We start from the raw sequence: 24538 nt of genomic DNA, 5'->3' as shown, positions 1-24538 counted from the left end.
TAGGGTTCAGGGTACAATGTGATGATTTATGGTATAGTAACCATGAACTTGAATATTAGCTAAAGGTGAGGGCCTGGGGTAAGTTTGAAAATCTCCCTAGCATTAAATTTTATCCAATTCAAACCACTTCAATTCAGTGCAAAATAACCAGTACAAACGCACCCTATAGGCAGCATTTAAACTATAAATTACATGTTAAAATCTACATGGTGGGAAAAATAGGGGAGAAATCCATTATTATAGTGACTAACTTAACATAAGATGACATCAACTTACTGTAACTGAAATACAGTAGTGTTTGAGCACATTGGAAGGAAGAGATAGAATACACAAGTCGCCTTTTTTATTTTCATATTCAGTAAAAATACACCAAGAAATTGTGACTTGTCTCCTCAATGGTTTTATTGGATTTACATTTCCTAAAATAAAAATGATATAATAAGTTAAATGGGAAAAAGTTGTGACAAGTTGGAGTACCTCAAATGGCATGCGTTACATGCAAAATTGCGAGAGGTAACCAAAGCTAGTATTACATCATTTGATTACATTCAGATTCTGTGTACTTCCTGGGGTATAACCAACTCCTCATAATCATCAACCACCACCTGATTCAGATTGAAAATTAGTACTTCAAAATCAAAAACTAAGAACTCATCCAGATGGCTCTATTCCACAACCAAAAGATAGGGACCAGAATTACCTCATATCTATTGCCCCTGTAAGTGTACTCGACATACAATTGCTTAGGCTCTCCCGGACAAGGATCGCAGAAACCCATGATACCCGACTTCTTAACACCCTCATGAAGCTAAGCAAACAGATTGAACAAATTAAATATAAATACGTCAAAATTATGAGATCTAAATTCATTTAAGTAGCTAATGCATCCAACACAATCTAAATCTTTTCAAAGTTGAAGACAAAAATCAATTCTAAGACTGCAATAATGTGTGTACTTGGCTTCTGCAGATAGTTTCCTCTTAAAAAGTATGACAAATTTACAGCCCATAATATACAAAATTAATATAAGCCCTTGGATTATGTAAAAGAAGTGCATACACCAATTTATCCAAAGTATTTCTAGCCATCCATATTATTAAAACCAGAATGTACACTAGATTCGTATGAGAAAAGAATCTCAAGCAACAGCAGTTCAAAGAAACATACCCTGAGTTGCCCAGAATCATTAACTAGGAAATTAAGAGGTAATGTAACATCCATGACTTGCGAAGCTGTTTCATCGTTCAAATCTCTTGATCCATCTCTTGTCAAAGTGTTGCGAGCACCATAAACTGCTTTAGTAATAACCAGTCCACCTGTTTCCATTTGCCTATTCCTTTTCCTGTTGGCCACATTTTGTAATAATTGCTGAGCTTTTTCTGCTGCTGCCTTTGCCTCTCGAACCTATACTTTGAGTGAGACCCACAGATTTTTAGACAAGGCCAAGAACTTCCAAATATTCATAAAGTAAGAAAAACCTCCTGATATCCATTTTTAAATAGTTCCTTAGTTAATTATGACATCTCTGGTTTATAGTGTTTGCATGAAGCCTGTGCATAAGATACTTCCTTCTAATATAGTTTATTGTTAAAAAGAAAGATAAATAAATAATAAAAATAAAAGGTGTACTACACTCTGCAACCAAGGGGAATCTCTCCCTTTCAAGAGCTGGGGAAGTCAGGGGTCCAAACAAAAGCACAACACTTCATTCATTCATGATAAATTCCAGTCCACCATAGAAAAATGTTGTATCTTCCAAAATGGGCAGTTATGTAATAGTCCATACAAGAAAGAGTTGACCAAGCTAATGTATCTGAACTTGCAGATCTTAAAGCAGGGTGACTCTTAACCATATGTAAAAGCATAACTACCTTTTGGAATATGGGTAGTCATACTCATACCTGAGCAGAAGTTCTTTCCATATTCTCTAATGCCTTCTGTTTTTCCCTCTTACGATAATATGGTTTGAAGACAAACTTCTGTGAGCACAGACAACAAAATATATACAAGTGAGAATCCTTCAACTTAAAAGTCCAGCACAGTACACTGTGTTAAGTTTCACATCACATACACAAGAAACAATAACTCAGAACTTTACTAGCATTAGTTCAACCAGAAGTATTATATCTCATAAAAGTATCAGAAAAATCTCATCAAACAAATTGCCAACTATCAGATTTTGGTAATTTTCAGCCAAGAGTTTCAGGTTAGGTTAGTCATAGTAGGTGGGTCCAAATTCACTATAATGAAAAACAGTAACCCAAAATTTTGATTCATAATAGAGGATTTACTCCTGAAAACTCATACAGTATATAAGATACACTGAATACAAAAACCAGATCTTCAAGGTAAATATCCAAATATAAAGAATGGAAGAAGAGCAGAAAATTTTAACATACTTCAAAGACACTTCTTATATTTCCCCAAAAGCAGGGAGAATAACACAATATCGTTTTATCACACGTATTTTCAATACCCAAGCATATCTATTTTCCAAGTAACTCACCAAGAAAATTGTAACTGCTTTATGCTAACTATATGATTCAAAGCCACTGGTGTTACAGTTAAGTCTGAATTTCCTTAGGACATACTTGCAAAAGCTCCAGATTATTTGAAATGGAAGTAACAATAATGAGTAATGGAATAAGTAAACTTTTCAACAAATAGGATCAGACAAGAGTGTGATATTTTATAACCTTAAGTGAAAAGTAAAGTGATGTTGGAATTATGAATGCTCCAGCTGCAAATAAGGAAGTGAAATTCCTGGAAAGCAATACCTGCACATAACAGTCGATCAGCAAAAGAAAAAATCCAGTAGGAAAAAACTTAAGCCATATAACAGGAATTAAACTATTTAATATTCCCTGCAGATGGTATTACAAAGCTATGGCTCACAAAAACATTGAGGGAATTAAAGAGAGAATGTTAAGAAAAATGCTATCCTTACAAAGACCCATACAAAGAGGGCTACAAAGTGACATCATCTAGAAGAAAAAAACAAAGAAAAAACGGAAAAAGAGAGAGAGAGAGAGAGAGAAATCATGAAAATCAAGGGTGGGGATTGTCTTTGTATGCTCCCTTTGTATGTGTCTTTGTAAAACTAGAATTGCTCGTATGTTAAACTATTCAACTGTCAATAACTAATTATCACACATCCCAAATTCCCATACCTTACAAATTAAATATTGAGTTTGCAGTACACTGTTGACCAGTAATTGCCATTGATTATTTATGTGCCATAAACAAATTATAATACCTTTACATAAAACTCAAACACCTGACTATATGTGGATATAATGTGTATGTTTTGTATAAATGTCATTTACAGTGCTCAGGCATACTTCCAGTTGCTGCCTTGAAATATTAAGTAAAACCAAAATTGCTATTGTTACTTCAGATGTATTTTCACTTTTAGAAATAACAAATATGCATCTATACTATTTCCATTGAAGCAACTCAAAAAAGGCCCATGACTTCTATATCCACAAATCCTTGAGTGTTGTGTAAATCTCTGATCCCATGGCAATCCTACCCCAATACAGACACAGTTAAAAAAGAAGAAATTGCAAGCCTAAAATATACATGAGCCATAAACACGATAATGATGAGGATATGCATACAGGAATAATTAACTTTTGACCCCCACGATGCAGCTCAAATTTCCAAAAGATACCCTGCAAAAAGAAACAGAGATATTATCTTCAGATACGCAGAAATATTAGTAACAGCTAAAGAAGCAAATCAGTCCACAAAATGGAAATCTTACATTCAAATACTTTGTAAGTATTCGGAAATAGATATGTTAATGCAACTATTAATCCAAAAAGGTGCCCACAGCACCATAGTTTCATACAGATTTCCTAAAATCTGGATTTCTACTGCATAGCACAATAGTGGAAAAGCATAAACAATACTAATAGAAAATCAATTTGCTTTTGGTAAAGGGAGAAGCAATTACCCGAACCCCTATTGTATACAGCATGCGTATGGTGCTGAATTCTGATACTTTCCTCCCACCACCAACTTCAATCTCAAGAGCAGTGCTGCAACAATAAAATAAACAGTCAACAAAAACCATGCAGCCTCAACAAGCTAGAATATCTGGTATATTTCTGCATCACTTTTGTGCAAGAAACAATTCAAAGAATTATTTTTAAAGATTAAATGGAAAAAGGTATGAGATGATATAAATTCTACTGCCAAAAAAAATATGACTGAAAGAGTCACAACATCAAGGGGCCACTCTGATTGAAAATCTTCATCTCATCATGAAAATCCAAATTAAAGGATAACTATTTGAGTTGAACTCTTCTTGCTGCTAGCACATTGGCTTCCCAAAAGTTCCAATTATCAAAATCACATGTCTATTTGACATTGTAAGTTGTAACTCAGGTCTACTTTTTATTTTCCAAAAATGAAATTGGCCCCCTATATTACCAAGTATTCTTTTGATGAAGGAAAAAAAAAAAAAATCCTTCAACTACTGACATCTATAGGATGTCTAAGAAGCAGACAATTTCTCTAAGTTGGCAACAGTAGAAGAAATAGAAATGTAACAAGCTACAATAAATGAAAAAAGAGGAAATTTCACTCAGTTTCTAAAGATCATGGTAGGAACCATATAATTTATCATGAAAATATTTTCCCCCATGTAGACTTAACTCAAAAAACTTTACCTAATGAATCTATACTTCTTCAGTAAAAAGTAACTTTAAATAAGATTTTTATCTCTAGTTGTAAGTAGCTATTATCTACACCATCTAAAGAATAACACTAGCTAAAACATATCAGCTCATAATTTGTATGTAAAAAACACTGGCGGTTTTGTTATTAATTATTATGTATTTTATCATTTAATTGTAATAGATGATGTCCTGGGACTTTGGATTGTGTTAAATCGGGATTGTTATTGAGTTTGAATTGGTGTAATTCAAGTTGGTATTCTGAAATTTTTTTTAAAAAAAAAAGATATTTTGTTTTGGCTGTGCTAATATCCCTGGTCCAACCAGCGGTCTAACCGATTGGACCCGTTGACCCATGACCTGGATAGTAAAACGGGTTGCTCTCCAATTCGGTTTTAAAACAATGGATAAAATTTAAAATATACAAGGACTCATATCAATTCATGTCAAGATATTGTCTTTCCTTGTTATAATTTTAGGAGGAATGGGTGAAAAAGATCGAGGAAAGGCATAAGAAGCTTATAGTTGAAATGCCCTACAACATAAAAACTAAAAAGACGGAATCCCTGAATTATATCTTGATTATTTTCCATGGTTTATAGAGATTTGGATAGCTGGTAAACACAAGACAACTCCAACACAATGTTGCATCTTTGTTGATGACGTTTACTGGGATCAAATCATTGTACGGATTTATCTAGCATCACTTGTATCTGAAAAAGTAGTCATTCACAAAATAAAGGACTATTGGACTATTGGACATGGTGTGATTATATTCATCAGCCCAGTATTATTTCCCACTTATCCCATGTTCTAGAACAATGGACAGACTAAAACTGTCAAATGGAGCAAAATAAACCCACTCCCCGCCTTGGTTTAGTCAGAACAAGGTGTAATTGTTGCACTCTTAAAATAATGAAGTAATATAATTAACCTATAATTAATTTGGAAATAATTTTATTAATCAAATTATTAAATCTTAAAATAATAAAGTAAATCTTTACAGTTGATTAATTTATCAATTAACTATTTAATTTATCTACTAATTTATATTTTAAGAAATTGAAATAGAGTCTGAAATATAACAAAATTTTTTAGTATTTTTTATAAGAAATTATTATTTTATATTTAACATTTAATTAAATAATACAACAAATATTAATATTCACTTTTTACTTTAAGATTTTATTAACATATTATCATTTTTTTATAAAATATTTTCACTTTTTTTTAAATAATAATACATTTGTTTAATATTAATTATCCATTTAGTTTCAATATTGCACCAAACACCCAATGGTGCGTTTGGTTCAGGTAATGTTGTATTACTGGGAATGTTATATTATAAAATAAGATTACTTTAAGGGGTTCGTTTGGTTCGGTTAAATGGCATTACTGGGGAATGTCATCTTATATTACTTGATTACCACGTTTGGTTGTCAAGTAATAAAAGATACCTGTAATCTTCAAATACCAATAGTGGTTACTATGGTAATTAAAGGTAATCTGATTACCTTCACTTTCTTATTTTCTGAGATTACCATGGTTATCTTTTTTTGTTACAATTTATCCTTTATTAATAAAAATTTTAGACAATAATACCCCTACTTTAAAACAAATTTACATTATATCCTATTTCAATTTTAACCTTGTCTAATTAAAATTTTGGACATAATGCCTTTATATTTAAAATAATTTACAGACCACCACTGCCACCAAGCACCATCACCACAGCCACCCACCACCACCCCGCCAACAGCGGGTCAACCACCACGGACCACTGCTGGGAAAATTGTCGGAGTCCCTAAACCACTGGAAATTCTGTGGGAGGCTCCGGGAGGCTTCGCTATGCCGTTTTTGGCCATATTGATGTGCCAAACGGCCATATCGGGCCAGATCTGGCCGGAAATGGCCGTTTTCGGCCATCAATATGGCAAAAACGGTCATAGCGGAGCCTCTTGGTCACGGTACGTACTCACAGGCACATCCGCGGTGGTTTCGCGGTGGCGGCAGGAGGTGGGTGATTTCTCATAAATTAAAGTTTTATATAAGCGGTGTTTTAGCTAAATCTGAAATATTCGGGGTTAAAAGAATTATTCAAAATTAATAATAAAAATAATTTATATTAATATTTAAAAGGGGAAAATTTGTAATTTAAATAGCATACCCCCAATTTATTCCCCAAACCAAACAATTAATATAACATACCCACCAACTAACCAAACAATATTTTTCTAAAGATTCCCAGTAATCTTCAAGGTAATCTATCTTTCCAGTAATTCAATATTCCTAGTAATCTAACATTCCTGAACCAAACGCCCCCTAAAGATTACTAGAAATGTTAAGGGAAATTTTTTGCTGACTGGAATAAATTGGTTACTATATTATATTAATATTGTTTGGTTGGGAGAAATAATAGATTGGTGGGTATGTTATTTAAATTATAAATTATCATCTAATTAATATATTATTTAGATTATTATATAACCCCCCCCCCCCCCCCCCCAACGTTTAAACTTAGCAAAACAACCCATAATAAAGTTTGGAAAATCAACAATGCACCCCACCAACCAGCCACTGTCGGCCGTGGCACCGAAAACCTAATGGCACAGACAATCAAAAATGGCTCTGTGCGACAATATGGCCATTTCCCGGCCGATCTCTGGCTGGAAATGGCCAAATGCATGAGAAACTGATCGTTTCTGGCCAGATCACGGCACATGGCGACAGGTGGTGGGGTAGTGGCTTGGGTGGTTTGCAATTTATTTTGAATTCAAGGGTAATTTTGTCCAAAAAGTTAATTATTGGGGTAAAATTATAAAAGCTAGATTCTGTAAATTAATTTAAAACAAGGCATAGTATCTAAAATTTTATTAATAGGGATAAATTGTAACAAAGTAAGATTACCTTGATAATCTTAAAATACCTAAGAAGATAGAAGGTAATTAAATTACCTCCTATATACCAACAATAATTACTATTGGTTGTGGAAGATTTTTAAATCTTTATTACTACTTGACACAAACTGGTAATAAAGTAAATATAAGATAACATTACTTCAGTAATCTCACTTACCCTCCAACCAAACGCACCCTGATAGTATTAAAGGGAGATTTCAAAACTACCACTATCTGATGTTAATATTCAACACATGGCATTTTGCAAGAACTATCAAAATATACCCTAAACCTAACACCGTTCAAATTAAGTTAACAATTCATGGTATTGGACAATTAATAAAAATAGTATGTTCAAAATTCTGTTCCACTATTTCAGAACCATTTTTTTAAATAAATTAAAAAATTAAATTAGAGTGGCCAAGATGTGTACCCGTTCGAGTTGTCAAAACATCACAAAAATTTTCAGATTCAATGAGAAGGCAAGTGGTTTTTCATATTAATTTCCCATTTCAAGTAACAAAACTTAACACTGTTAGGGTTCAGGGTACAGTGATGATTTATGGTATAGTAACCATGAACTTGAATATTAGCTAAGGTGAGGGCCTGGGGTAAGTTTGAAAATCTCCCTAGCATTAAATTTTACCAATTCACACAACCACTTCAATTCAGTGCAAAATAACCAGTACAAACGCACCCTATAGCAGCATTTAAACTATAAATTACATGTTAATCTACATGTGGGAAAATAGGGGAGAAATCCATTATTATAGTGACAACTTAACATAAGATGACATCAACTTACTGTAACTGAAATACAGTAGTGTTTGAGCCATTGGAAGGAAGAGATAGAATACACAAGTCGCCTTCTTTATTTTCATATTCAGTAAAAATACACCAAGAAATTGTGACTTGTCTCCTCAATGTTTTATTGATTTACATTTCCTAAAATAAAAATGATATAATAAGTTAATGGGAAAAAGTTTGTACAAGTTGGAGTACCTCAAATGGCATGCGTTACATGCAAAATTGCAGAGAGTAACCAAGCTAGTATTACATCATTTGATTACATTCAGATTCTGTGTACTTCCTGGGGTATAACCAACTCCCATAATCATCAACCACCACCTGATTCAGATTGAAAATTAGTACTTCAAAATCAAAAACTAAGAAACTCATCCAGATGGCTCTATTCCACAACCAAAAGATAGGGACCAGAATTACCTCATATCTATTGCCCCTGTAAGTGTACCGACATACAATTGCTTAGGCTCTCCCGGACAAGGATCGCAGAAACCCATGATACCCGACTTCTTAACACCCTCATAAGCTAACAAACAGATGAACAAATTAAATATAAATAGTCAAAATTATGAGATCTAAATTCATTTAAGTAGCTAATGCATCCAACACAATCTAAATCTTTTCAAAGTTGAAGACAAAAATCAATTCTAAGACTGCAATAATGTGTGTACTTGGCTTCTCAGATAGTTTCCTCTTAAAAAGTATGACAAATTTACAGCCCATAATATACAAATAATATAAGCCCTTGGTTATGTAAAAGAAGTGCATACACCAATTAACCAAAGTATTTCTAGCCATCCATATTATTAAACCAGAATACAGATGTACTAGATTCGTATGAGAAAATCATCTCAGCAACAGCGTTCAAAGAAACTACCCTGAGTTGCCCAGAATCTTAACTAGAATTAAGGGTAATGTAACATCCATGACTGGAAGTGTTTCATTGTTCAAATCTCTTGATCTCTCTTGTCAAGTGTTGCGAGCACCATAACTGCTTTAGTAATAACCAGTCCACCTGTTTCCATTTGCCTATTCCTTTTCCTCTTGGCCACTTTTGTAATAATTGCTGAGCTTTTTCTGCTGCTGCCTTCCTTGCCTCTGACCTATACTGAGTGAGACCCACAGATTTTTAGACAAGGCCAGAACTTCCAAATATTCATAAAGTAAAAAACCTCCTGATATCCATTTTTAAAAGTTTCCTTATTAATTATGAATCTCTGGTTTATGTGTTGCATGAAGCCTGTGCATAAGATACTTCCTTCTAATATAGTTTATTGTTAAAAGAAAGATAAATAAATAATAATAAAAGGTGTACTACACTCGACACCAAGGGGATCTCTCCCTTTCAAGAGCTGGGGAAGTCGGTCCAACAAAAGCCAACACTTCATTCATTCAGATAAATTCCAGTCCACCATAGAAAATGTTGATCTTCCAAAATGGGCAGTTTATGTAGTCCATACAAGAAAGAGTTGACCAAGCTAATGTATCTGAACTTGCAGATCTTAAAGCAGGGTGACTCTTAACCATATGTAAAAGCATAACTACCTTTGGGAATATGGGTAGTCATACTCATCCTGAGCAGAATTTCTTCCATATCTCTAATGCCTTCTGTTTTTCCCTCTTACGATAATAGGTTTGAAGAACAACTTCTGTGAGCACAGACAACAAAAATATACAAGTGAGAACCTTCAACTTAAAAGTCCAGCACGTACACGTGTTAAGTTTCACATCACATACACAAAAACAATAACTCAGAACTTTCTAGCATTAGTTCAACCAAGTATTTTATCCATAAAAGTATCAGAAAAATCTCTCAAACAAATTGCCAACTATCAGATTTTGGTAATTTTCAGCCAAGAGTTTCAGGTTAGGTTAGTCAAGTAGGTGGTCCAAATTCACTATAATGAAAACAGTAACCCAAAATTTTGATTCATATAGAGGATTACACCTGAAAACTCATACAGTATATAGATAGATTCTTGCACTTGACTTAAAACAGTACAACTCAGTTTGGAAGGTAAAAGTTCCTCGCAAAGTTCAAGTGCTTTCATGGATTTTCGTTCAAGGAGAACTCAATACAACAAACACTAGCCTACTCTCAAACTCACTATTTAAATATATAAAAATTCTTAGGAGTAGACGTCCGTATTTTTTAAAAATTTAGACATTTCATTAATTGAAGCTAATAACAACTACGAAGTCTGCACTTTTTAAATGCAAATTTGACATTTAATACAAACTCTGTGTGTGCATTAAAACTTTTTTTCTTTTTGACAATTAATAGTGTACAATAATGATTTACTCATTGGATCATTGATTTCAAGTTTAATGGTGGGCTGTTGTGCAGAAGGGTAGTCCAAGGATGGTGCAGATATATGGGCTGCTTCGTATAAATCAAGAAGTTATCTAAACTTTTATTTTTTGCCTTGTTTTGAATTGGACTAGGAAGGAGCGAACTATGCTTGATCCTGTCCTTTCCGATGATGTTTTGATAATGCCATGCAAAGGAATATTGAAGGCTTGTGCCATGTCCCTTCCGGTTAGTTAATATTGTTTGCACTAGGGAAAACTTTTAGTTTTCTACACAGACAGTTTCTTGCACATCAACAGATGCAAACGAGTGTAAATCTTTATATATACTTTTGGTGTAAGCCATTTTGTTTGGACAGGATCTATGGAACAGTCGTTGCAGTGTAAGGAAGATTGAAGGCTTTGACCATTCAGTTGTCAATACCACCTTAGGAGCATGTGGTGATTTACCATCTTCAAAAGAGGGTCCTTGCCTGCCTTTCTTTATCTGGCAGTGTGGAGAGATTGGGGTAATTAATTTATGTAGAAAAAACAAAATTTTGTTTGAAAGAAAAAGAAATATAAAATGTAATTCTAGAATGGTGAATAATTCATACCAATTTAACCATGTTGGATGTGTTTAGAAACTCAGTGAAGTATTTACAGTCATGGAGTTTGATTTCACAAAACAGATAAGTCCATGCCATGGAAAAGCCCAGGTATGCCGCCTACATTGATTGTTACTGGTTTTGTACATCATTCTCGGAATTTGGCTATCTCCTATCTGCTTATATTCTAATGGCTGTGTACAGTTATTGTAACTATACTCTTGATTGTTTATTCTAGTATATTTGTGGATAACCACAAATATATTTGCTTAATATTTCAGCATACAGGAGTTGAAAGAGTGTTCTCTATGGCAGGTTGAATTTATGGAGAGTGGGATATGCCATGGATTTGCCCTATGGATTGATTGGGTGATTGATGCAGAGAACAAAATTGTGGTGTCTACTGGACCGGGTACAATTTTACTCTACAAAATTGGTTCAATTTTTTGTCTTATTTCTTTGTAATATTTACCTTTGTAATCGGGCATCATATGCTTTTCAGATAAAAGATATTGGAAACAAGGAGTGAAGCTTCTGGCCTCGCCTGTAGCAGTTGGAATTGGGGGAGCTGAAAGGACGGGTATATGTTGTTCTACATTAGTTGAAGCTTCATTCGATCCATCCAGTGGGGAGCTCAACATCCAACACACTTTCTCTTAATATGTGCCTGTATCTTTTATATATATATATATATATAGCTAATCCAACGTTAATTTTGTATTGTCATGGAGTATATGCACCATGCTTGAGAGGGCAGTTTTTATAAACTCATTTTATAGATAAAAATCTCTGTGTTAAAAGCCGGACCAGACCGATCGGTCTAACCAGTTCGATCGGGACCCGGTTGTGTTCGATCCGAACTAATATAAAACTTGCTATTACTTAAAAACCGTTTAAACCCGTTATCAAATCGGATGAACAGTGTGACCCGCTCGATCGAATCGGATCGCTTGGTAAACCGGGTCAATGTTTAAAATGAAAAAACCTTAAATCTGATTTATTTTTCACGCGACTCCACTTCTCCACTCTCTTCAATCTCTCAACTCACCAAAATCGCAACTCTCTTCTCAGATAATTGCACTTAGTCTCAATTCAATCTCTCAACTCCATCTCAACTCCACTCTTCCTTGGACCCTTACTCGACGATGGCAGCACCTACCTCGCTGGATTTCGACGATAACGCACTTCCCTTCTCCCTTGCTGGACGACGGCAACACCTCCCTCGTTGAATTTCAGTGATGATGCACCTCCCTTCTCCCTTACTCGACGACGGCAGCACCTCCCTCACTAGATTGTGTCGCTCGACGATGGCAGTACCTCCCTCGCTGGATTTTGGCAGCGATGCACCTCCCTTCTCCCTTGCTCGACGAAGGCAACATTTCACTCGTTGGATTTCGGCGACGACACACCTCCCTTCTCCCTTGCACGACGACGCCTCCCTCCTTCGTTGGAATCGACGATGACAACAATTCTCTTGCTCAAAATCGACGAAGACGACGCCTCTCTCTTTTGTAAAGATATTTCAATTTTTTTTTTATGAATCTATTGCTTTGATGGATAATTTGTTCATTGAATTTGTATGTAAAAAACACTTGCGGTTTTGTTATTAATTATTATGTATTTTATCATTTAATTTGTAATAGATGATGTCTGGGGACTTTGGATTGTAGTTAAATCGGGATTGTTATTGAGTTTGAATTGGGTAGTAATTAAGTTGGTATTCTGAAATTTTTTTTTAAAAAAAAAAAGATATTTTGTTTTGGCTGTGCTAATATCACTGGTCCAACCAGTCGGTCTAACCGATTGGACCGGTTGACCCATGACCTGGATAGTAAAACGGGTTGCTCTCCAATTCGGGTTTTAAAACAATGGATAAAATTTAAAATATTACAAGGATATCATATCATTCATGTCAATATGTATTTGTCTTTCCTTTGTTATAATTTTAGGAGGAATGGGTGAAAAAGATCGAGGAAAGGCTAATAAAAGAAGTTTATAGTTGAAATGCCCTACAACATAAAAACTAAAAAGACGGAATCCCTGAATTATATCTTGATTATTTTTCATGGTTTATAGAGAATTGGATAGCGGGTTAAACACAAGACAGCTCCAACACAATGTTTGCATCTCTGATTGATGACGTGCTACTGGGATCAAATCAATTGTACTGGATTTATCTAGCATTCACTTGTATCTGAAAAAGTAGTCATTCACAAAATAAAGGACTATTGGACTATTGGACATGGTGTGATTAATTATTCATCAGCCCAGTATTATTTCCCACTTATCCCATGTTCTAGAACAAATGGACAGGACTAAAACTGTCAAATGGAGCAAAATAACCCACTCCCCCCTTGGTTTAGTCAGAACAAGGTGTAATTGTTGCACTCTTAAATAATGAAGTAATATAATTAACCTATAATTAATTTGGAAATTAATTTTATTAATCAAATTATTAAATCTTAAAATATAAAGTAAATCATTTACAGTTGATTAATTTATCAATTAACTATTTAATTTATCTACTAATTTATATTTTAAGAAATTGAAATAGATCTGAAATATAACAAAATATTTTTAGTATTTTTTATAAGAAATTATTATTTTATATTTACATTTAATTAAGATAATACAACAAATATTTAATATTCACTTTTTACTTTAAGATTTTATTAACATTATTATCATTTTTTTATAAAAATATTTTCACTTTTTTTTAAATAATAATACATTTGTTTAATATTAATTATCCATTTAGTTTCAATATTGCACCAAACACCCAATGGTGCGTTTGGTTCAGGTAATGTTGTATTACTGGGAATGTTATATTATAGAAATAAGATTACTTAAGGGGTCGTTTGGTTCGGTTAAATGGCATTACTGGGGTATGTCATCTTATATTACTTGATTACACGTTTGGTTGTCAAGTAATAAAAGATACCTGTAATCTTCAAATACCAATAGTGGTTACTATGGTAATATAAAGGTAATCTGATTACCTTCACTTTCTTATGTTTCTGAGATTACCATGGTTATCTTTTTTTTGTTACAATTTATCCTTTATTAATAAAAATTTTAGACAATAATACCCCTACTTTAAAACAAATTTACATTAATATCCTATTTCAATTTTAACCTTGTCTAATTAAAATTTTGGACAATAATGCCTTTATATTTAAAATATTTTACAGACCACCACTGCCACCAAGCCACCATCACCACAGCCACCCACCAGCCACCACCGCCAACAGCGGGTCAACCACCACGGACCACTGCGGAAAATTGTCGGAGTCCCTAAAACACTGGAAATTCTGTGGGAGGCTCGGGAGGCTTCGCTATGGCCGTTTTTGGCCATATTGATGCCGAAAACGGCCATATCGGGCCAGATCTGGCCGGAAATGGCCGTTTTCGGCCATCAATATGGCCAAAAACGGTCATAGCGGAGCCTCTTGGTCACGGTGACGTACTCACAGGCACATCCGCGGTGGTTCGCGGTGGCGGCAGGAGGTGGGGTGATTTCATCATAAATTAAAGTTTTATATAAGCGGGGGTGTTTTAGCTAAATCTGAAATATTCGGGGTTAAAAGAATTATTCAAAAATTAATAATAAAAATAATTTATATTAATATTAAAAGGGGAAATTTAGTAATTTAAATAGCATACCCACCAATTTATTCCCCAAACCAAACAATTAATATAACATACCCACCAACTAACCAAACATATTTTTCTAAAGATTCCCAGTAATCTTCAAGGTAATCTATCTTTCCAGTAATTCAATATTCCTAGTAATCTAACATTCCTGAACCAAACGCCCCCTAAAGATTACTAGAAATGTTAAGGGAAATTTTTTGCTGACTGGAATAAATTGGTTACTATATTATATTAATATGTTTGGTTGGGAGAAATAATAGATTGGTGGGTATGTTATTTAAATTATAAATTATCATCTAATTAAATATTATTATTTAGATTATTATATAACCCCCCCCCCCCCCCCCCAACGTTTAAACTTAGCAAAACAACCCATAATAAAAGTTTGGAAAATCAACAATGCACCCCACCAACCTAGCCACTGTCGGCCGTGGCACCGACAAACCATGGCACATTGACAATCAAAAATGGCTCTGTGCGACAATATGGCCATTTCCCGGCGTCTCTGGCTGGAAATGGCCAAAGCATGAGAAACTGATCGTTTCTGCCAGATCACGGCACATGGCGACAGGTGGTGGGGTAGTGGCTTGGTGGTTTGCAATTTATTTGAATTCAAGGTAATTTTGTCCAAAAAGTTAATTATTGGGTAAAATTATAAAAGCTAGATTCATAGTAAATTAATTTAAAACAAGGCATAGTATCCTAAAATTTTATTAATAAGGGATAATTGTAACAAAGTAAGATTACCTTGATAATCTTAAAATACCTAAGAAGATAGAGGTAATTAAATTACCTCCTATATACCAACAATAATTACTATTGTTGTGGAAGATTTTTAGAATCTTATATTACTACTTACACAAACGTGGTAATAAAGTAAATATAAGATAACATTACTTCAGTAATCTCACTTACCCTCCAACCAACGCACCCTGATAGTATTAAAGGGAGATTTCAAAAACTACCACTTATCTGATGTTAATATTCAGACACATGGCATTATGCAAGAACTATCAAAATATACCCTAAACCTAACACCGTTCAATTAAGTTTAACATTCATGGGTATTTGGACAATTAACTAAAATAGTATGTTCAAAAAATTTGTTCCACTATTTCCAGAACCATTTTTTTAAATAAATTAAAAAATTAAATTAGAGTGAAGCCAAGATGTGTACCCGTTTCAAGTTGTCAAACATCACAAATTTTCAGATTCAATGAGAAGGCAAGTGGTATTTTCATATAATTTCCCATTTCAAGATAACAAAACTTAACACTGTTAGGGTTCAGGGTACCACGTGAGATTTATGGTATAGTAACCATGAACTTGAATATTAGCTAGGTGAGGGCCTGGGATAGGTTTGAAAATCTCCCTAGCATTAAATTTTATCCAATTCAATCTTATTCAAACCACTTCAATTCAGTGCAAAATAACCAGTACAAACGCACCCTATCAGCATTTAAACTATAAATTACATGTAATCTACATGTGGGAAAATAGGGGAGAAATCCATTATTATAGTGACTAACTTAACATAAGATGACATCAACTTACTGTAACTGAAATACAGTAGTGTTTGAGCTCATTGGAAGGAAGAGATAGAATACACAAGTCGCCTTTTTATTTTCATATTCAGTAAAAATACACCAAGAATTGTGACTTGTCTCCTCAATGATTTTATTAGATTTACATTTCCTAAAATAAAATGATATAATAAGTTAATGGGAAAAAGTTTGTACAAGTTGGAGTACCTCAAATGGCATGCTGTACATGCAAAATTGCAAGAGTAACCAAGCTAGTATACATCATTTGATTACATTCAGATTCTGTGTACTTCCTGGGTATAACCAACCTCGCCATAATCATCAACCACCACCTGATTCAGATTGAAAATTAGTACTTCAAAATCAAAAACTAGAAACTCATCCAGATGGCTCTATTCCACAACCAAAAGATAGGGACCGAATTACCTCTATCTATTGCCCCTGTAAGTGTACCGACATACAATTGCTTAGGCTCTCCCGGACAAGGATCGCAGAAACCCATGATACCCGACTTCTTAAACACCCTCATAAGCTAAGCAAACAGATTGAACAAATTAAATATAAATACGTCAAAATTATGAGATCTAAATTCATTTAAGTAGCTAATGCATCCAACACAATCTAAATCTTTTCAAAGTTGAAGACAAAAATCAATTCTAAGACTGCAATAATGTGTGTACTTGGCTTCTGCAGATAGTTTCCTCTTAAAAAGTATGACAAATTTACAGCCCATAATATCAAATAATATAAGCCCTTGGATTATGTAAAAGAAGTGCATACACCAATTTATCCAAAGTATTTCTAGCCATCCATATTATTAAAAACCAGAATCGTGACACTAGATTCGTATGAGAAAACATCTCAAGCAACAGCGTTCAAAGAACTAACCCTGAGTTGCCCAGAATCTTAACTAGGAAATTAAGAGGTAATGTAACATCCATGACTTGCGAAGCGTTTCATCGTTCAAATCTCTTGATCCACTCTCTTTCAAGTGTTGCGAGCACCAAACTGCTTTAGTAATAACCAGTCCCCTGTTTCCATTTGCCTATTCCTTTCCTGTTGGCCACTTTTGTAATAATTGCTGAGCTTTTTCTGCTGCTGCCTGTGCCTGCCTCTGACCTATACATGAGTGAGACCCACAGATTTTTAGACAAGGCCAGAACTTCCAAATATTCATAAAGTAAAAACAACCTCCTGATATCCATTTTTAAATAGTTCCTTAGTTAATTATGACATCTCTGGTTTATGTTTGCATGAAGCCTTGCTAAGATACTTCCTTCTAATATAGTTTATTGTTAAAAAGAAAGATAAATAAATAATAATAAAAGGTGTACTACACTCGACAACCAAGGGGAATCTCTCCCTTTCAAGAGCTGGGGAAGTCGGTCCAAACAAAAGCGCAACACTTCATTCATTCAGTATAAATTCCAGTCCACCATAGAAAATGTTATCTTCCAAAATGGGCAGTTTATGTAGTCCATACAAGAAAGAGTTGGACCAAGCTAATGTATCTGAACTTGCAGATCTTAAAGCAGGGTGACTCTTACCACCAATGAAAGCATAACTACCTTTGGGAATATGGGTAGTCATACTCATCCCTGAGCAGAATTTCTTTCCATATCTCTAATGCCTTCTGTTTTTCCCTCTTACGATAATAGGGTTTGAAGAACAACTTCTGTGAGCACAGACAACAAAAATATACAGTGAGAACCTTCAACTTAAAAGTCCAGCACGTACACTGTGTTAAGTTTCACATCACATACACAAGAAACAATAACTCAGAACTTTCTAGCATTAGTTCAACAAGTATTATATCTCATAAAAGTATCAGAAAAATCTCATCAAACAAATTGCCAACTATCAGATTTTGGTAATTTCAGCCAAGAGTTTCAGGTTAGGTTAGAGAGTAGATGTGTCCAAATTCACTAAATGTAAAACAGTAACCCAAAATTTTGATTCATATAGAGGATATACACCTGAAAACTCATACAGTATATAGATACACTGAATACAAAACCAGAACTTCAAGGTAAATATCCAAATAAAAGAATGGAAGAAGAGCAGAAAATTTTACATACTTCAAAGACACTTCTTATATTTCCCCAAAAGCAGGAAGAATAACCAATACCGTTTTATCACACATATTTTCAATACCCAAGCTATATCTTTTCCAAATAACTCACCAAGAAATGTAACTGCTTTATGCTAACTATATGATTCAAAGCCTGGTGTTCCAGTTAAGTCTGAATTCCTTAGGACATACTTGCAAAAGCTCCAGATTATTTGAAATGGAAGTAACAATAATGAGTAATGGAATATTAAACTTTTCAACAAATAGGATCAGACAGAGTGTGATATTTATAACCTTAAGTGAAAAGTAAAGTGATGTTGGAATTATGAATGCTCCAGCTGCAAATAAGGAAGTGAAATTCCTGGAAGCATAACTGCACATAACAGTCATCGCAAAAGAAAAATCCAGTTAGGAAAAAACTTAAAGTCATATACAGGAATAAAACTATTTAATTCCCTGCGATGGTATTCAAAGCTATGGCTCACAAAAACATTAGGGAATTAAGAGAGAATGTTAAAAAATGCTATCCTTACAAAGACCCATACAAAGGGCTCCAAGTGACATCATCTAGAAGAAAAAACAAAGAAAAAACGGAAAAAGAGAGAGAGAGAGAGAGAGAATCATGAAATCAAGGGTGGGGATTGTCTTGTATGCTCCTTTGTATGTGCTTTGTAAAACTAGAATTGCTTGCTATGTTACTATTCAACTGTCATAACTAATTATCACACATCCCAAATTCCCATACCTTACAAATTAAATATTGAGTTTGCAGTACACTGTCGACCAGTAATTGCCATTGATTATTATGTGCCATAACAAATTATAATACCTTACATAAAACTCAAACACCGGACTATTGTGGATATAATGTGTATGTTTTGTATAAATGTCATTTACGAGCTCAGGCATACTTCCAGTTGCTGCCTTGAAATATTAAGTAAACCAAAATTGCTATTGTTACTTCAGATATATTTTTCATTTTAAGAATAACGAATATGCATCTATACTATTTCCATTGAAGCAACTCAAAAAAGCCCAGACTTCTATATCCACAAATCCTGTAGTGTTTGTAAATCTCTGATCCCATGGCATCCTACCCCAATACAGACACAGTTAAAAAAGAAAAATTGCAACCTAAAAATACATGAGCCATAAACACGATAATGATGAGATATGCATACAGGAATAATTAACTTTGGACCCCCACATGCAGCTCAAATTTCCAAAAGATACCCTGCAAAGAAACAGAGATTTATCTTCAGATACGCAGAAATATTAGTACAGCTAAAGAGCAAATCAGTCCACAAAATGGAAATCTTACATTCAAATCTTTGTAAGTATTCGGAAATAGATATGTTAATGCAACTATTAATCCAAAAAGGTCCCACAGCACCATAGTTTCATACAGATTTCCTAAAATCTGGATTTCTACTGCATACACAATAGTGGAAAAGCATAACCAATACTAATAGAAAATCATTTGCTTTTGGTAAAGGGAGAAGCAATTACCCGAACCCCTATTGTATACAGCATGCGTATGGTGCTGAATTCTGATACTTTCCTCCCACCACCAACTTCAACTCAGAGCAGTGCGCAACATAAAATAAACAGTCAACAAAACATGCCAGCCTCAACAAGCTAGAATATCTGGTATATTTCTGCATCACTTTTGTGCAAGAAACAATTCAAAGAATTATTTTTAAAGATTAAATGGAAAAAGGTATGAGATGATATAAATTCTGCCCAAAAAAAATATGACTGAAAGAGTCACAACATCAGGGGCCACTCTGATTGAAATCTTCATCTCATCATGAAAATCCAATTAAAGGATAACTATTTGAGTTGAACTCTTCTTGCTGCTAGCACATTGGCTTCCCAAAGTTCCAATTATCAAAATCACATGTCTATTTGACATTGTATTGTAACTCAGGGCTACTTTTTATTTTCCAAAAATGAAATTGGCCCCCTATACCACCAGTATTCTTTTGATGAAGGAAAAAAAAAAAAAAATCCTTCAACTACTGACATCTATAGGATGTCTAAGAAGCAGACAATTTCTCTAAGTTGGCAACAGTAGAAGAAATAGAAATGTAACAAGCTACAATAAATGAAAAAAGAGGAAATTTCACTCAGTTTCTAAAGATCATGGTAGGAACCATAATATTTATCATAAAATATTTTCCCCCATGTACACTTACTCAAAAAACTTTACCATATGAATCTATACTTCTTCAGTAAAAAGTAACTTTAAATAAGATTTTTATCTCTAGTTGTAAGTAGCTATTTACTACACCCCTAAAGAATAACACTAGCTAAAACATATCAGCTCATTGATCAAAATATAAAGGTGCAGTCCAATAAGTGGACTGCCCTCACATTTTTTTTTTTTTTTTTTTTTTTTTTTTTTTTTTTTTTTTTTTTGGTAGTAAAAGATCAAAAGTTAAACCCTCACAAAATATTGTCCACACAGATTTTGATAATATACCTTCCAAATCTGCCTGCTATACGGCCATGAGACTTTTTGGAAAAGCGACGAGTATAATGAGCTGATGCCCCAAAGGAATTTGTGCCAACCTTCAGTGTCAGAACATGAATAAGAATGACACAACAAAAAATGAAAATAAAGAAAAAATCAAAGACATTTCTAAAGAAGTCCAAAGAAGATAAGTGCATCTGTGTAACCATTTCTGGGCAATGAATAGAAAAAATAAACTTACCTTAATCTCTCCAATAGCAGACATCCTCTCATCTTTCTTTTCCCATCCAACAGAAATGGCTGACTCGACACCTAACAAAAGCTGAATCTGGAAAAAAAGAACATGAAAAACAAGAATCAATTAAAAGATTATTAGCAACCCAAAAATCAGATACAAATCAAAGACTAAAGATGTCATACTTCTCCATCCGAATAAAATGCCAAGTATTTCAACCTTGCACTGATTCATTACTAATTTCGAATTATCACAAACAACAACAATATGACAACTAAATACATCTTAGACATGCAAACTTTGGGATCCAAGGAACATCAAAACTATATACCACTTTCTTCATGCTGTCATTGCTCAAAATTAGCCATGCAAAATATTTTGTATGACCAAAGACAAAAAATTAACAAATAAATAAACAACCCAAATAAATCAAACAGCGGCATACATTTCCACTCGTCGTTTCAGAGAGTTGGCGGGTCCAGTTATTAGAAAGATTGATCGAGCCATCTCTCAAAGACATTGCAATAGCCATTGTTGCAGTTGAGTGTTGTGACAGGTTACTGGAAAATGAGAGAATGATATAGAGTGAACCCAGTATACGTGCCAAATATTCCAAACTTCCTTATGAAAACAAAATGCCCTACCGTGTTGTCTGCAATCCTATAAGGCCCCGTAAACCAGCTGAAGCTAAAAATTCTATTGATGAAACAGAAGACATCTGATGCCTAAGGACAAGTGAAGCAGCTCCGCCACCAGAATTTTCATTCACTTCCAAATTTCCACCAAATGCAATAGTATTGCTTTTTGATAATTGAGAATGAACTTCGCTACTCATAGCCATTCTGAAATTTGAGTAGATAAACAATGAGTAGCCAGATAAATTAGACATTAAGACACAAATAACTAGAGACATAAAACACATGGAACGTCAGTGATTATCTTTATTTAGAAATAAATGATCAAAGCAATATCAATTGGAAGGTGATAAAAAAGTAAAAAGAAAAAGAATTTGGAAGTAATGAAGAGACAAAGAAGACCATATGAACTACATATATAAAGAGAATAGTGAATACCACGGGTATGTAAAACCCAACAATGATCACTCATTAACAAAATAAAGTTATTAGGTACAGATGTTGGACAATTTATAGGAAAGCAAAGACACCACATATATGTGTATATGTACAAAAATTCTATCTAATCCAGGTTGAAATTTTTCCAGACTTCAAAACAAATCCAAATCATTAGCACATCAACCATTTAGGAAAAAAATCAATCAGGTGAAGCGAAACAAGGACCAGCACCCTCTCATTATGCCATCACCATCTAGAAACTGTGGCAAAGATAAGTTGGCCAGTATTGTCCCAGAAGGCCGAAAATGTGCTAACTTCTTCTCTTGTTCCTTCATCCGCCTTAGCCGTTCAAGCTCTTCCTTTAACTCCTCGACTTTATTGAGCTTTGGACCAAGTTCCAAACCAGAAGTCAGCCCTTCCATACCATATATGTCATATATTTGCCTTTTAGTCTCATCTGATAATATTTCATATGCTTCACATATGCGCTGAAAGTTCTCCGTAGCAATTTCTTTCATCTGACAATGAGATTTGAAAAATAAATAAATAAGATTTAATCACGATTAAAACCTGGCACAAACTTTATATGAGCATGCTCTGACTTAAAATAATTAACTAAATGGTGTTTATGCATCGTTATTTACATATTTTAAACAACTCTCAATATCTTTTTACCAATACAATAAATTCAAAGCAAAACTCAAATTTCAACATATTTGTACCTCTAAAAACACAATGTATCAAAACTCAAACAAATTTCAATACAAAAAACACATAGTGAATACAAGTTCGACTGAGTTGTGAGTTCACACTAAAACGGCACCGAAATTGAATCACGCAAATTGATAAGTTAAAATATAATAAAAAATAAAAAATAAACAGAATATATAAAGAAGAAAGCATACATGAGGAGCTTGGTATTTATCAGGGTGGTAGACTTGGGCCCACTGGCGATAAGCTTTTCTGATTTCTTCATCGGAAGCCTTCGGTGAGAGGTGCAAAAGTGCGTAAAGTTCCTTGTTGGGCGGTCCCGTATCCTCTTCGTTCATGTTTTGGTTATGAGGATGATTAGAATAAGACGAAGGAAGTGAAGTGAGTTGGTCTTTCCCGGAGATTGAACATGCTAAGAGAGAAAGAGTTGGGAATTGGGGGCTTGGGGTTTTAGGGGTTTTGTTTGGTGAGCATTGGGCTTGTGGGTTTGAACATTGTGTACGCTGCACGCTTTATCATTACAAGGGTATTTTTGCCAAACCTGGTGTTTTAACGAATTATATTATCTCTCATTAGTGTTTGGATCATACAGGGTGCGTTTGGTTTAGTATTTTGAATAGGATTTTGGGGATAGTATTGGGTTATTGGATAGGAGAGTATTATGAGGTAAATTTTAAAAATTTGTGAAAAAGCCCTTAAGTTTACTAATTTAATTAAAGACCCTAACATATAAAATGACAAAAACACTCTCACCACCTGCAGTGCCAGATTCCGGCCACCACCGTCAGAATCTGGCCGAAAAATTTTGTTACGGCATAGATCGGTCGGATATGTGCCGTAACACGTCGTTATGGCCTTTTCCGGCCAGATCCATGGTGGATCTGGCCGAAAAAGGCCAGATCTACGGTCTGTTATGGCAGTCGACGGCCGAAAAAAGCCAAACGATGGCCATCTTTAGCCGTCAACGACGGCCAAAGATGCGACCGTCGCTGACGGCCAGATCTGGCCTTTTCCGGCCAGATCCGTCGTGGATCTGGCCGGAAAAGGCCACATCGGTGAACTTCCGGCCATTTCTGGTCGGAAGTTAGGCCGTTGTACAGATTCCGGCTATCAACGATGGTGGTTGCCGGAATCTGACAAGTTGGGTTGATGTGGGTGTTTTTGTTAATTTTTAAACTTTTTTTCAGGGGGTATTTAGTGAAATTAATAACCTTATGGGGTTTAAAAGTAATTAAAAAAATAGGGTAATATTTCTGGAATAATGTGTCAAACATTATTTGGAGAATAGGATCCAGAATATGGATAAAAATATTAAGCCAAACACAGCCTATGTTTTATTATAGGGGATATTATATTAATGGAAAGATAGATCACTTTGAAGATTATTAAGAATGTTTAGAAAATATGTTTGATTGGTACGAATAAATTGGTGAATAATATGTTCGGTTAGGAGGATAAATTGATAGGTATGATATTTATATTACTAAATTGTCC

At 34.4% G+C, this 24538-nt stretch overlaps 2 protein-coding genes across 2 annotated transcripts; one reads left to right on the top strand and one right to left on the bottom strand.

The window, feature by feature from the left end:
• Nucleotides 1–318: 318 nt before the first annotated feature.
• LOC116106298 (chaperone protein dnaJ 13) lies at nucleotides 319–23382 on the bottom strand. Its single transcript, XM_031392650.1, has 13 exons — nucleotides 23239–23382; nucleotides 22565–22851; nucleotides 21905–22102; nucleotides 21706–21820; nucleotides 21267–21353; nucleotides 21035–21123; nucleotides 3959–4043; nucleotides 3621–3674; nucleotides 2697–2777; nucleotides 1902–1979; nucleotides 1168–1404; nucleotides 701–808; nucleotides 319–605 (listed from the first exon to the last, which is right to left on the bottom strand). Exons 1-13 carry the CDS (start codon nucleotides 23380–23382, stop codon nucleotides 549–551), a joined length of 1620 nt encoding a protein of 539 aa, XP_031248510.1. The 3' UTR covers nucleotides 319–548.
• On the top strand, nucleotides 11079–11942 carry LOC116106299 (protein arginine N-methyltransferase 1.6-like). The gene is made up of 3 exons (XM_031392651.1): nucleotides 11079–11391; nucleotides 11596–11692; nucleotides 11783–11942. The coding sequence occupies exons 1-3, from the start codon at nucleotides 11341–11343 to the stop codon at nucleotides 11938–11940; spliced, it is 306 nt and encodes a 101-aa protein (XP_031248511.1). The 5' UTR covers nucleotides 11079–11340; the 3' UTR covers nucleotides 11941–11942.
• Nucleotides 23383–24538: the final 1156 nt, after the last annotated feature.

Source organism: Pistacia vera, unplaced genomic scaffold (assembly GCF_008641045.1).
Source record: "Pistacia vera cultivar Batoury unplaced genomic scaffold, PisVer_v2 Contig511, whole genome shotgun sequence".
NCBI lineage: Eukaryota > Viridiplantae > Streptophyta > Magnoliopsida > Sapindales > Anacardiaceae > Pistacia > Pistacia vera.
The sequence above is the reverse complement of the archived record's forward strand: the minus strand, read 5'-3'. Positions and strand labels throughout refer to the sequence as shown.

What these genes read in the sequence shown, in the direction of transcription:
- LOC116106298 (XM_031392650.1), bottom strand. Translation starts at nt 23,382, where the DNA reads ATGAACGAAGAGGATACGGGACCGCCCAACAAGGAACTTTACGCACTT. An exon ending in GGTGATGGCATAATGAGAGG is followed by an intron (nt 22,103 to 22,564) that starts GTGCTGGTCCTT and finishes CTCAAATTTCAG; the next exon opens with AATGGCTATGAGTAGCGAAG. An exon ending in TGGAAAGAACTTCTGCTCAG is followed by an intron (nt 1,405 to 1,901) that starts GTATGAGTATGA and finishes CTCAAAGTATAG; the next exon opens with GTTCGAGAGGCAAAGGCAGC.
- LOC116106299 (XM_031392651.1), top strand. Translation starts at nt 11,341, where the DNA reads ATGGAGTTTGATTTCACAAAACAGATAAGTCCATGCCATGGAAAAGCC. An exon ending in CATGCCATGGAAAAGCCCAG is followed by an intron (nt 11,392 to 11,595) that starts GTATGCCGCCTA and finishes TCTCTATGGCAG; the next exon opens with GTTGAATTTATGGAGAGTGG. An exon ending in TGTGGTGTCTACTGGACCGG is followed by an intron (nt 11,693 to 11,782) that starts GTACAATTTTAC and finishes TATGCTTTTCAG; the next exon opens with ATAAAAGATATTGGAAACAA.